General features: G+C 41.2%; 1 protein-coding gene across 1 annotated transcript in view; it reads right to left on the bottom strand.

Annotated features, from left to right (window-relative positions):
* Positions 1 to 14,451, bottom strand: part of KMT2A (lysine methyltransferase 2A) — an 83,232-nt gene that overhangs the window by 51,760 nt on the left and 17,021 nt on the right. Inside the window, 2 exon segments of the mRNA XM_042959470.1 lie at positions 2 to 1,128; positions 3,840 to 3,909. Coding sequence (XP_042815404.1) covers positions 2 to 1,128; positions 3,840 to 3,909 — 1,197 coding nt within the window.

The raw sequence follows: 14,451 nt of genomic DNA, 5'->3' as shown, positions 1-14,451 counted from the left end.
TCGTTGCTCTCGACCCGAAACTCCTCTCGGACACGGAATACCTTCTGCTCCTCCTGTCGTTGCCGTCGTTTTCTGGGGACTGGGAAATAGGCAGTGGGGTGTGAACTTCGGGGGTATCGCTCCGCTCTTCAGGAAGTACCTGGATCTCCTCCGAGGCCTGAGAATCTGTGGAGGTATCGACGCTGGGGCTACTGGATCGGGAGGAGTCCGAAGACATTTGAGAGGAGTGCTGAGAAGCCGCGCTTGATTTTTCAGAAGACCCACAGGACGTGGCACTGAATCTGCTGTTCGGGGTAGACTCGAGTCGGGCAATTTTAATTGGAGGGTCATAATCCTCATCCTCTATGAACCGCCGAGGGGTTTTAATGATGCGCGAGGAGATGGCACTGACGACAGGCATAATGAACTGCCGGATGTTCTTGACCTGTGTCTTCACCTTTCTGCCTTGCAGCTGGGCCGCTTCTTTCTCGATTTTCTTCTGAGCCCCCTTTTTCGCCCTCTGCAAGAGCTGCTTAGCAATTGTCGCATCTGTCCTTTTAGAAGAAGGAATAATCCTAACCGGCTTAATCCTTCGAGGGCTTTGTCTGACTACTGTCTTATCTTCTTTTGTGAGTGGAGGTGTTCCTTCCTTGTCCTTCCGGACCTTCTGGGGCTTTTCCAGTTCAGAGTTAATGAGGAGGCCGGAAGGGGTCTTTATCCTTTCTGTGGATGGAGGCCTTCCTCGCCGTCGGACAATCTGTACCCCCTTCCTTCCTATTTGAAGCTTCCCTGTCTTAAACTTAGACTTGAGAGGAGAGAGTTTACCTGCTCTTAATTTTTTAATCTTTGTGGCTTGCTGAAACGTAGCAGAAGGTGTCCGTTTAATCTTTTTCAAGCTATCTTCTTTGCCTCCCTTTGGTAGCTCTGAAATGTCCTTTCCGTGTGTTATTTTGATTTTTACTCCAGGGAAGGTGGGGGGTCTTCCTCTCTTCTTTTCTATGCTTTTAGAATCTTTCTTCTTGATCTTATCTCCAGATTTGGTCTCCGATTTATTTAGAGGGGAAAACACAGACGGGTCTGAGAGGAGAGCCGAATTCCGGTCAGAGCCACTTCTGGGTCTCCCGCGAGGCTTTCGAGGGCTAGTTTTAACTGTGTATAAAAATTAAACAATGGAGAGCATATATTTAGCTTTGTAGTTCAGGTCGCTACTAAGCTGAATACACTTTTAGCACAAGTCATTTTGTACGGACCTCTAGCTGGGTCTAGTGAGTCAATAAAACACCTTAATTGGGTTTAGTTTCCTTCCAACAAAAACTTGCCTCAAAGAAACCAAGTCAATAACATTCCACCTAGAACATTTGACAGAAAAACTAAGATAATGATAAGAGATTTTGATTAATATGCGAAACGAATTTTCCTACAACTTCAGGTGAGCAAGGAGGTTTTTTTTTAATTAAAAAAAAAAAAAAAAAGGTTTAAAAAAAAAGCTGCCACCTTTTCCGTGTCCTAGCCTCTAAGATTAATATTTGAGAACATGTTTGTAGAAACATCCCATCTTTTCAGCGAAATTTTTTTTTTTATTTTCAGCGAAATAAATTTGAACAAGGAGCTCTTCAATCAATAGCGTAACTTCCGTAGGGAAAACACCTGGGCAGCTCGGCTTCCTACATTTGCAATCTGTTTTGTCAAAGTAAACTAAGAAAGCTTCACTAGATAGAAAAATATTCATTCTGGAGACATCAGAATAAGATCACTGAACTCAGCGGCATGTGAACTAATGAGTGAAGGAAGATGATGATGTGTCCATTAATCTATTCCCCTACTTACAGGTTCTTGAAGTAGTTAGTCCCAAGTGACAAAAAAGATTTAACTCTAGTTGATGTCAAAAACAAATCAACGAATTCATAAATCAGACTTCTTCTATTCTAACTAAAAGGAATTTGCCAATTTATAAATCAGCTCAATTTGCCACTTATCAAGAGATGTGAGAAAACAAGGCTGTTTTCGAAAATTCTTTGTTTATACCTATATTTTCTAAATGTATTAAGAGTTTCCTGGTCTATCACATCTTCTCCTCCCTCGTGACTTTCCAATGTTTTATATGACAACATTCTTCTGAAACGAAAATCTCCCCTAACAGGCAGCAAAAGAGATTCAGGCCAGTATGATGAGCATTTGAGACTACAGGACCCACTTTCTAACAGAACAGAAATCAACAAAGGTCTCACTGCTGGGCTTTCTAAATATAAATGCTTTTTCTCACCAATTAACTTGCAACTTCCTTTTTTAATACATTAAGAATTCACAAATCCATTCTCCATATATACTAATTACAACAAAAGTAATGGACTAGGAGACAACAACAAAAAGACGTTTTCATTTCTTAAATAATGAAGTATATTCAGATGGCTTAAAACAAAAACAAAAACAAGACAATATTCAGGGTAGACTGATAGCCAATGGGGGGGGGGGGGGACCATTAAGAAATGGTTGTGAATTCACAAAATAAACTTCTACCCAGAAGTTTATCACAAGATTCCTTATCATCATGGTAGACTTAAACCTGGCCACTCATAGGGCTTTGTTGATTCTGAAAACCTCTTCTAACCACTTTTAAAAAGAATTTTTTTAAATGAACACGTGAAAAACCAGAACAGAGAGAAGCTTGGCCCTGTTGCTGATTTCCACAAAACTCAACACACACGAAGGAGTCCTAAGTCGGTTATGAGCAACTGCGTCGTGTATTTTCTGGACCTCATTTTGTCATCTACAGAGGAAGGGTTCGACCAGATGGTCTCTAAAATCATGTTCCTATAGGAAGTTTTAAGATTTCATCGCAACTCAAGGAGAACGTGGCTATGGTGTAAGTAGCACAGATCTCATGATACTGCTGGGTAACTCCTCCCAGCTGGGATGGCAATACTACCACCATTTGGGAAAAAAGAAACTGTCAACTTACGTGTTTGAAACAAATTACGACACACATACGGTGAGTCTTAGGTGAAACTCAAATGCTAACTAACATACATGACAAACTAAGTCAGTGTCAAAGAGCAAAACCACCTAAGAACATCACATTTAACTAGACTGTCTACCCAAATCAGAGCAAAGAAAACCAAACGAGAAGTCAGAATGGCAGCACAGATGGGGAATGTTTTTTTCATCAAAAGACTCATAGCCTTCTCCTATACAGAATGGAATTCTGCAAGCCATTACATGTTATTTCCACCGAGGATTGTCTCTCAGGAAACTGCCATAAGTCTAGAATTTCAAGACATTCTAGATATTTTCTTGGCGAGAACAGTGACAAATATTGCTTATAAATGGAAACTTATTTATGGAAAAATAAAAATGATACCCCCATATCATTTTTATTTTATTTTAATACAGCCTTTGAAGGATCACATAAAATAGTTTCATACAGTGCTAATATTTTGTTTTTATTTCTTTGACAACAGTAGACCAAATTTCATCTGTAAAAAATAGCCAGATTATTCCCGCAGTTGCATCTACTACCGTTATCATTCAAAACACAAGAATCTGAGGATGCTCATTCAAGGTTACCTTCAATGCAACTCCCTGGTTTTTCAGTCATTCCATGGAAATCAACCCTCCCAGCCTCCCATGCCTCAAGTGGTTCCCACAGGGAAGCATAATAAAGAATAAGGCAGAAGCGGCCTGACAAAGAGCCCCGTAAAGAGGTCTAGTTCATAAGCCATCTCCTACTCAGTGTGAGGGAAAGGCAAGGATGCACAAAGAAAACCCCGGTATTTAAGATCATCCTTTAAATGCAAAGAAGGCAAGGGGAAGCCACGGTCTTTTTCATAAACAAAAGGCACCGAGCACTTAACTGGCCATACCTGAAGGAGACCTTGTGGGACTTCGTACTCGGACTTCTTCATCTGAGCCAAAACCTAAGAACTGCTCATCCTACAACAAAGGAAAATTATTTTAAAATCAGAAACAAAAACATGGGTGTGAACATATCCCAAAGAAATGCCCAGAGGAGACACAAATGAATTTGGAAAATCAGACTCTATATATTAATCATTATCATTTATATGGATAATATAAAATAACTGATATTGAAATAAATGGACCCAGTCATATAGCTTCATTACAGACAAATAGGAGCTGTGTAGTATTTGAACAATGCATTGAAATGTCATCTTTGGTGCATAGTACACAGGGGATAGTCCTAAATTTCAAACTGTAGATACAGCCCAAAACAATTAAAGAACGACTTTAATTCAAGTAAGCAAATCAGTTCAATGGCAGAAATACACAGCCCCAATAAAACAAACAAATCTTTTCAACAAGTAGTTAAGTCTACGCACACATAAAGAATAAAATAAACAATACCATAATCGCTTGTCTACTAAATATTAATAGAAGAGACTGAAATTGCCATAATTGTCAGTTCCTTAACTCAGGAATTGACATTTAGATGTGATTTCTATACATTTGAGATCCAAAGATTCTCAACATGCATTTTATGGCATCGTTTGAAAATGCCCTGTGATAAGAGACTTAATGGTGGGCAGCAGCATTTGTGAAAGGGATCATGAATTGACCGCATACAGGATGAAATGCATTCAAGAATAACTTAGGGAAGCATCTTATTCTCAGTTACTCCTGGGAAAGGCAAAAGGCAAAAACTTCCCTTACCTCTAATTTTCAACCTGCCCTTTCAAAAAAATCCTTAAGGATTTAACTTATTTCGGACGAGTTCTCAAGAAAGGTGGTCTATTTAAACAAACTGATGAACAGAAATTCACTGACTCAGAAACTGAGTTCTTTCCAGAGGAGAGACGAGAGAGAGAATTTCAGATTCCCGAAACAAAATCCACAAAAAACAAGAATAAAATAAAGATCGAAAGACAGATTTTCTTGAACCTCCAATGTATACTGATAAGCCAAGACCCAAGCTATGTTCCAACAATTAAAGCCCCCAGATTTTCCTCTCAAGAGCAAAGACCACATGCATATGGACAACATCTGGATTTTCTGCAAAGTTGCTTCCCCAGTTAGTTTAAGGCTACAGTCAGGTGCTAATCTGTTTAACCACTTATTCACCAGGAAGCTATGAAAAGATACATACAACCTTTTAGACAAATTAGCAGGTTCAGCTCTTAAATCTGAATGCTTTGAGTAGCACAATGTTTGGGTCCGAGGCTTTGCACACGACATAACTGAGAAACGGTTCTTAGAATCTAAGTTGCTTGTTCTGATGTTGTTAACATTATTCACGCCTTTAACTATTTAAGAAAAACCTGAAATTGTCCTCTTCAAAGAGATTTGTCTGAAAGGCACTGTAACTCCAAGAACGTGTAAAACCCAAATTTAAAAAGTACGAAGTAGGCCTGCTTTTTACAGTATCTTCTCTCATCATTAAAGTTTTCATCGTGAATATCATTTGTGAGTGAGAATAAATCTACCTCTTCATCTCTTTTTAAGATTTTATTTTTAAGTCATCTCTCCACCCAACGTGGGGCTCAAACTCACGACCCAGAAATCAAGAGTCTCACGCTCTACCTCTACCGACTACACCAGCCAGGGGCCCCCATACTGTTAATTTTTTTTTTTAAGTCTATTTATTTATTTTGAGAGAGACAGAGACAGAGCGAGCTAGGGAGGGGCAAAGAGAGGGAGAATTCCAAGGAGACCTGAACCTACAAAACTGTGAGAGCATGACCTGAGCCAAAAGTAAGAAAATTAAAAATTAAGAGTCAGACGCTCAACCGACTGGGCCACCCAAGTGCCCCCCGTTAATTTTTTAAGTGTACTTTTGGCTAGAAAAAGGACATTTAAAATAGTTAATCCTAAAATGTACCTTGAGGGGAAAAAAAAAAAAAAAAAAGCAGACAAATAAAACAGCCCAGGGTAAGTGGCCTCAAATGCTGTAAAAAATTTTTAAAAATAAAAAACAAAAAAATAAATGAACGACAGTACCTTAGAATTTTAGAAGGGGGCCATCCCAATCTCTCATGTGAGCACATGACACGACTGAGGAGCACGAAGGACTTGACCGAGGACTTGGTTCTCACACTTGCAGGCTATATATTAGACAAGTCTCTTACTACTTTTGTATTTCGATTTAATTTTACTGAAGTGTTGTAAGGAGTAAACGAAATAATTTATGTCAATTATGTAATTTATGTAAAAGCACTCAGAAAACTGTAAGGCGACATCCATACCCTACTTCTTCTTGATGTGGTTTCAGAAACTGAAGTTCTGAGGGGCCAAATGACTTGCCCAAGATCATGCATGTAGTTACAAAGACTTCCTACCAAAATAGTGACAATTTAAAATGATAAATATTTCAAGGAACCAAGTAAATCATCTCCAGCTATTCTTTCAACTACTATGAAAGTTAACTCTTTTCAGATCTTTAAAGTTTGATTTTACTCATTCTTTTCCTGCATCATCCTCATGGAACAAACACGTGGATCTAGACACGTCACAGACACCTGGAGATTTCCGAACACTTCGCCAGGGGACAACGATGCTAAATGCCTGAATTTTATGCTCCCAGTGTGGCCGTGAGAGAGTTCTAGCAACTGTGCACATAATAAACTATGGGGTGAAGTGCTCAACAGGTGAGGTAATGAAAGATTATGAATCTTGAAAATTAGAAGAGCTCCACACTGCTCTGTTCACCATCAGCGATCTTAGTGGGTCACTTTTCTCTATTTCAAACTTTTCACAAAACGTAACTACAAACTCCTAATCACAGTGGGCTCCAAAACAGAGTACTACTGAGCTAGCGAGTGGTAACTGAACTGCCAGTGTCTAAATTTCGCAAGTACTTTCCAACGTGACAGAAAGCGTTAACTCTTTCCTTGTGATCTTGTAGTTGGAATGAGAAAAGAATGAGTAGTCGAAAAAAGGCTACACTTCTACCCAAGAACTTTCTTTTCACTTGAAATCTAGGTTGACTTCTGCAAACCTGCTTAAAAAAAATAACTACCCATTGTTTAAATAATCCCGACAGTTAAGCCAAAAACAAAAGCCATCATTGTTATGTTAAAGAGCCCTAGCCTTCTGACTCTGAACTTCCAATTCCAAGAGCTCTAAAAAAAAAAAAAGGAGAGACGCCAAGCCGAGAAAGCGCTGGGAGAGAATTACTACAGGAGGGTGCTCAACGCAAGCCCTTCCTGCCTCCCTCTCATCTTGCTCCCATCACACCCTTTAACACGTGGGGTTCCTGGAAGATGTAGCCAGCAAGGTAACAGTGCTGGCTTCCCAAGGATTCAGACTTGTCCAAAAAACCAAAAGGCTAAGGCAAAATGACTACACACACACACAAAAGACGACAAAAGGAGCTGCAATTAACTCCACGTTTGGCACCGTGGCATCATAAGCCCGGACAGTCCTGAGACGGGCGACAGGAGACACCATGCTACACATGGTCAAGTATTCCTGGGAACGGGGCCCAAATGGCCATTCATCACACATACTTCTCCTTTCAATATGGCTTTCCCTGATGAGCACAGCCTTCCAAGACAGAGTCCAGGCAAGAGTCATCAAACCGATGCCTTCTGAACAGTGATGTCCTTGGGAGACCAGACTGCCAAGATTTTAACACTTTCTTTTCTCCAAACATAGAAACACACCTGCCAAGTAAAATACTGTGATATCATATTTAGCTTCCAGTGATTAAGAATGCAATGGGGCTGTCTAATGTCACTTCCTAAATGAAACCTAATGGCAAAAATAGTTAACGGTGTAGAATGTCTGTATTACCCATACCCCTAACTCGAAGGTAACCAGTTATTTGAGAACTTCCAGCGTACCTTTACCAGGTATACCTTTACTAAATTCCACTTAACTCATAAATGTCTTGACATTTGACGGTTTTTATTTTTTTATTTTTTATTATTTACAACATTTTTTTTTTTAATGTTTATTTATTTTTGAGAGAGAGACAGAGTGTGAGCCAGGGAGGGGCAGAGAGAGAGGGAGACACAGAATCGGAAGCGGGCTCCAGGCTCTGAGCTGTCAGCACAGAGCCTGACCCGGGGCTCGAACCCACGAACCGTGAGATCATGACCTGAGCCGAAGTCGGACGCTCAACCGACTGAGCCACCCAGGCGCCCCTGACGGCTTTTATTTTAATGAAAGAATTTTAAAGTTTTTGTGTCTGGTTTTATTTGTAAGCACTAGAGCAGTAAGAATATTTTTTCTCCATACGAGAACCTAAGTGAACCCAAAGTAAGTATTCAGATAACAATGTTTATATATAAAATATAATGAAGACATCTGAGAAACATACATGAAATTCTGTGTCTCAAGGAATTGTGTACTACCAAGCCAACTTTTCAAACAAAGTATTATTTCTTTTACCTGTTCATTCATTCAAAAACCGTCTATACGCCTGCCATTTTATATGCTATCTGCTCTAGATGCAAAGATAATTAAGACATGATTCCTGACCCCATGAAGTATCTAAAGGCAGACAGGCAGGTTCACAATGTCACTCTTGCTTTCAAAAACCAATGCCAGGGAAGGATAAAATACCATGAAAATCATATTCTGGAAGAAAAGTTGGCTTACATCTTGGAATAGTTCATTCTTCCTCTTATATATTAGTATTTGGTTCATAGAGAAATATTCAACAAATTTCAAAATCCTTCCAAAAGACAGCAATATATATCTCCATCCCTCAGTACTGTAACCAGGCACCACTCCAGCATTAGCGATCAGAGTTTAGGTAATCGACCTAAACCATCCGCAGTGATTAGATGTGACACAGTTCCCAGGAACACCAGTGATCTGATAAACTTTCAACTGGTCGACCTCAACGCCTTTCCTCCCCACCCTCAACTAAATAAAATACATCGATTTTTGGTTCCTCTCTTAGATTCTTCCCAATTTACCATTGTCAGGGCAAAATACTCACCTGGAGTTCACCTCCCCAGGCTAAGGTGGAGGTTCCAAAGCTACTTTGAAAACTTCTCCATTAAATAAACGAGCTCAACCTCTTCTAGCCTCAGATGACTAAGGTCTAGGATGAGTCTGCTCACACCCTTCTTTTCTAGCAAGAGACTCCTCCTCCCTTCAGATCACAATTTGAATTAAGTGGTAGATTTCTCAGACATGCCCCTTGGCAATAGTATCTTCTCATTGGGCCTTCAAAATTTTAGTCTCAAGAGTCTGAATAATCAAACTTTTTCAACTACAAAGGTTCATCATTGAATCAACTGAAGATTAACATCAATAACCACAGACAGCATCAAAAATCACCCCAATACCATAACTGTTCCAAATTCTTTGAAATTTGAAGCTTCTGACTGTTGATATCATCATATATTGGCTTCACCATATGAGGAGGCCACAGGAGGACTAAGACAATTAAGAAGAACAACTCAAGAAGGTGAAGACACATACAAGAAGCGTACGGTGTATTTCAGTTCTAGTTAAAAAAGAGTAACACTTGGGGCACCTGGGTGGCTCAGTTGGTTGAGAGTCCGACTTTGGCTCAGGTCATGATCTCGCTCGTGGGTTGGAGCCCCAAGTCGGGCTCTGTGCTGACGGCTCAGAGCCTGGAGCCTGCTTCAGATTCTGTGTCTCCCTCTCTCTCTGCCCCGCCCCTGCTCACACTCTCTCTCAAAATAAATAAACATTAAAAAAATTTAACGGTAACACTTAACACTGTTCCTTTAGGAGTTTATTCCAGAGAGCTGTCGCTTCTGCTGGGATATTTCCCTCTGTGTCTCCTGCTACAAGCTCTAAAACACCAAAGTCCTGATGTGGCATTTTAAAGACAGGTATACATAATCACTAGTATTTAATTAGCATAAGGGATTTTTAAAAAATGTTCCCTGTTTGTTTTCTTTTCTAGCGTGTTCACTCTTTGAGGATAAGGACAGTGTACTTATTCATTTTTGTATTTTTTCTGTATCTGGCACAAACTTGGCACTCCATAAATGTAAAATGAAAATAAAAGAAACACAATTGTTTATAAGACACTGAGTAGCTACTGTGGTAATAGCACTGTAATAGAACATACTGGTGGAATCCAAAGAATTAAACAATATGATTCTTCCTTTTAAAAATGCATAGGGAGAGGGGCACCAGGGTGGCTTAGTCGGTTAAGCATCTGACCTTGGCTCAGGCCATGATCTCAAGGTTCATGGAGTTCGAGCTCCCCAGTGGGCTCTCTGCTGTCAGGGTGGAGCCCGGATCCTCCCTCCCTCTCTCTCTCTGCCCCGCCCCCACTCATGCTTGCTCTCTTTTCAAAAATAAACTTAAAAAAAGAAAAAAAAGAATGCATAGGGAGGGATGCCTGGGTGGCTCAGTTGGTTAAGCATCCGACTCTTGGTTTCTGCTCAGGTTATGATCTCACAGTTCAGGAGTTCTGCCCTGCGTCAGGCTCTCTATTGACAGCTGTAGAGCCTCCTTGGGATTCTCTGCCCCTCCCCCGCTTTCTCTCTCAAAATAAATAAACATTAGAAAAACAAAGAAAGAATGCATAGGGAGAATGTCCTCAAGCTAGCAGGACAGAAAAGCAATTCATTCATCTATTCAACCATTCATTCATTTAAATATGTGAGCCCCTTTCTGGGTTAAGGGATGAAGACAGCTCATATATTTCCTTTTTTTTTTTTTTTTTTTAAGAATTTCTTAAAGTTTATTTATTTTGAGAGAGAGTGCAAATGAGGAAAGAGCAGAGAGAGATAGAGGTAGAGAGAGAGAATCCCAAGAAGGCTCTGCACCACCAGTGCAGAGCCTGACTTGGGGCTTGAACCCACGAACCGTGAGATTATGACCATGACCTGAGCCGAAGTCAGAGGCTTAACCAACTGAGCCACCCAGGTGCCCCCCTTATTTTTTTTTAATTTTATTGATTTTGAGACAGAGACAGTGTGAGTGGCAGAGGGATAGAAAGAGGGAGACAGAAAATCCCAAGCAGGCTCTGTGCTGCCAGCACAGAGCCGGATGCAGGGCTCGAACCCACAAAACCGTGAGATCATGACCTGAGCCAAAGCCAAGAAAGAGTTGGACACTTAACTGAGCCACTCAGGAACCCTGAAGACAGCTCATAAAGATAAAAAACAGCTTCTGCTTTCCAGGACCTGCTAGCCTGTTAAGAATAGATGATTAAATTAATGGAATACAAGTGTGTTGCCTGCTAATGGAAAGAATATGGAAGCACAAGAGAAAGACGAACCCAATCAAGGAGAAAGAGTCAGGAAAGGCATTACAGAAAGGATGAAAACTTTTGAAGGATGAGAAGTCAGGGTCAGGGAGAGATATTGCAGGCAGAGAGAAGAGTACATACAAAGCCACAGAAGTACAAAAGACCATGGCATGGAATGAAATTACAAACAGTTTAGAATGGCTGAGGGGGCCCTAGCTGATGTGCGAAAGGGGTGTCAGATATTGAACGGGAGAAAAAGGCATAGGCAGATCTCAAAAGGTGTTAAATGACTTCATGAGTTTGAAGTTTATCTTCAGGGAAGTGCAGACCTCATCCTGAAGGCTATAACTGATCAGTGATGCTTTCAGGCAGCAGAGAAGTATGAATCAGATTGATATTTTCAAAAGATCACTATGACAGCTGTGGGTACGTAGAGACTGCCTTTAAAACCATAGGCAGGAGAAACAGCTATAAAATGACCGCAGCAGCATTGGGGGTTGAAGGAAAAGGACAGATTCCGCAGACAGGAGGCAAAATGGACAAAGTTTTGATATGAAGGGTTAAGGAAAAGGAAAGAATCAGTAAAGACTGGCGAGTGTTTGGCTTGGGTTGATTAGTTTGTGGTGATATTTACCAAGATTGGGAATACAAGGAAGAAGAAAGGTTTACAGAGGTGGGAAGGGAGATCACTTCAGACATTTGAATTTGAAATGTCCATCCAAGTTGTAAGATAGGATAATGATCTGGAGAAAGCACAACTGAGTCCACGAATAAATATATTTATTTTCACAGAATATATTTATAAATTCTGAACCTTTATGTATAAATGGAATCACCCAAAGAGAGAACACCAAAGAGAAGAGGAGGGGCAAAGGCAGATGTCTACAGAATACCCACACTTAACACAAAGGTGAAAGGGAAGCCAAGGAAGGAGATGGAGATGGAAGGGCCAAGAGGAAGGTCATGCGTGGAAAGGTACACAACAGTCAAGGGAAGGAATACATAGCAAGGGATGGTCAAGTGGAAGTTGGGGAAGGACTGAAACTTGTACAGTAGGGTAACAAAACTGGGAGGGCATCTCTAACCTTAGCACAGCTGACTTGAATGCAGCGTTAGAGGTAGGAGGAAACGAACCGCAAAGGGCAGAGGTGTGATTAGAAAGTGACAAAATGGGGGGGGGGGGGGGGGGACATGGCTTGGCTCACAGTTCGTGAGTTCAAGCCCCGCATCGGGCTCTGTGCTGACAGCTCAGGGCCTGGAGCCTGCTTCAGACTCTGTCTCCCTCTCTCTCTCTGCCCTCCCCAGCTTGCACTCTGTCTCTCTCTCAAAAAGAAGTAAAACATTTAAAAAAAAAAAGTGACAAAATGGAAATGAGTACAGACTAGTTGAGAGATAGGGAAAGACTAGCTTGGGAGGAATTTTTTTTTTTTTAATTTTGTTTTTAATGTTTATTTTTGAGAGAAAGAGAGCATGAGGGGCAGAGAGAGAGAGGAAGACAGAATCTGAAGCAGGCTCCGCGCTGTCAGCACAGAGTCTGACGTGGGGCTCAAACCCACAAACAGTGAGGTCATGATCTGAGCTGAAGTCGGACACTCAACCCATTGGGCCACCCAGGAGCCCCTGGCGGATTAGTTCTTGAGTGGAATATGTTTAGATGCCAAAGGGGAACACAGCAGCAGAAAAGATGCTGAAAATCCTCAAAAGCAAAGCGGTAATAAACGGAAAAGGCACTGGGAGAAGGAGGCATCAGCACTGGGAGGGAACGAATACAAAGCACAAGGGATGGAAATTCTCTTCTTCTAGGAAAGGGGTTAAGCAAGGATTTAGCTGCAAAAAAGTTTATGGGCAGGAGTAAGGAGAGAAACTTCTCTGAGACGACAGGCAAAAATTGGTTTATATGGGGATCTGTCAGATGAGAAACACGACAGATTTCTCCAGCTTTCAAAGAGGCTCAGAACCTACAGCAGTTTTGAAGAACACAGCTCTGAGGCACATAAATCATGGACAATGGCTAATTAAGAATAAATGGGAGGGCAGAATAATGGAGAAAAAAACCAGATGCAGGAATTAGTAGAAACTGATTTGGTTGCAAAGGGGTAGCCACAGCAGGGCCAAGATAAAAGACAAATGAAGTAACAGAACCTTGTTAAATCTGGGATGGTATGGTCAAAGCTGGTCCAATAAGCAGCAGGGAGCTACCTACCATCGGTTCTCAAATGCAGAAAAGCCGGGGCTCTGTTTGAAGTTTACCCTGGAAGCGCACGCGCGCGCGCGCGCGCACACACACACACACACACACACACACACACACACACACAGAATAGGACAGAGACTGAATAAATAGAGACCAGATAGCAGTCTACAGCCACGATTTAACTATGCTTGGCATTCATTCACTCAGCAAGTATTTACTGAGAACTGCCAGGCACTGTATGAGACTCTAAAGATAAACTGACAAAATTCCTGCCCCATGAGGCTACGATCTGGTGGAGACAGAAAATAAACACACAACAAATAAATAAAGAGACAAAGGCAATAGGATGATGGGAGTTCACTGTGGGGGTTATTTTCTGGGGTCAGGAAAGGCTGCTCTAAAGTGATGCTTCACCAAGGGCTGGCAAACTATGGGTCACTTGCTAAATCTGGTCTGCCACCTGTTTTTGTTCAGTCCATGAGCTAAGAATGGTTTTTAATATTTTTAAATGGTTGAAAAGAAATCAAAGAAGAATATTTTGGGAGCACCTGGGTAGCTCAGTTGGTTAAGCCTATGACTCTTGATTTCGGCTCAGGTCATGATCTCGCTGTTCATGAGTTCAAGCCCTGCGTCGGGCTCTGGGCAGTCAGTGAGGAGCCTGCTTGGGATTCTCTTTCTCCCTTCCCCTTCCTGCTCTCGTTCTCCCTCCCTCAAAATAAATAAAAATAATCATTAAAAAATAAAAAAGGAATATTTTGTACACATGAAAATTATATGGAATTCAAATTTCAGTGTACATAAATAAAGTTTTATTGGAACACGGCCATGCTCATTCATTTTTTTATTTTTGCGCTACGGCAGCAGAAGTGAGTGTTAAACAACAGAGACCATCTGGCCCTTTGCAGAAGTAAACTTGCTGAACCCTGGTTTAGCCCTAAATGATGAGAAAAAGACAGACATACAAACTAGGTGGAGGGGCACCTGGGTGGCTCAGTCGGTTAAACGTCCTGCTTGGGCTCAGGTCATGATCTCATGGTTCATGAGTTCGAGCCCCACATTGGGCTCTCTGCTGTCAGCACAGAGCCTGCTATCTGGGTCCTCTGTCCCCCTCGCTCTCTCTCTCTCTCTGCCCCAT

The sequence above is a fragment of the Panthera tigris genome, chromosome D1 (assembly GCF_018350195.1).
Source record: "Panthera tigris isolate Pti1 chromosome D1, P.tigris_Pti1_mat1.1, whole genome shotgun sequence".
Taxonomy (NCBI): domain Eukaryota; kingdom Metazoa; phylum Chordata; class Mammalia; order Carnivora; family Felidae; genus Panthera; species Panthera tigris.
Note: the sequence above shows the minus strand (reverse complement) of the source record. Positions and strands in the feature narration are given on the sequence as shown.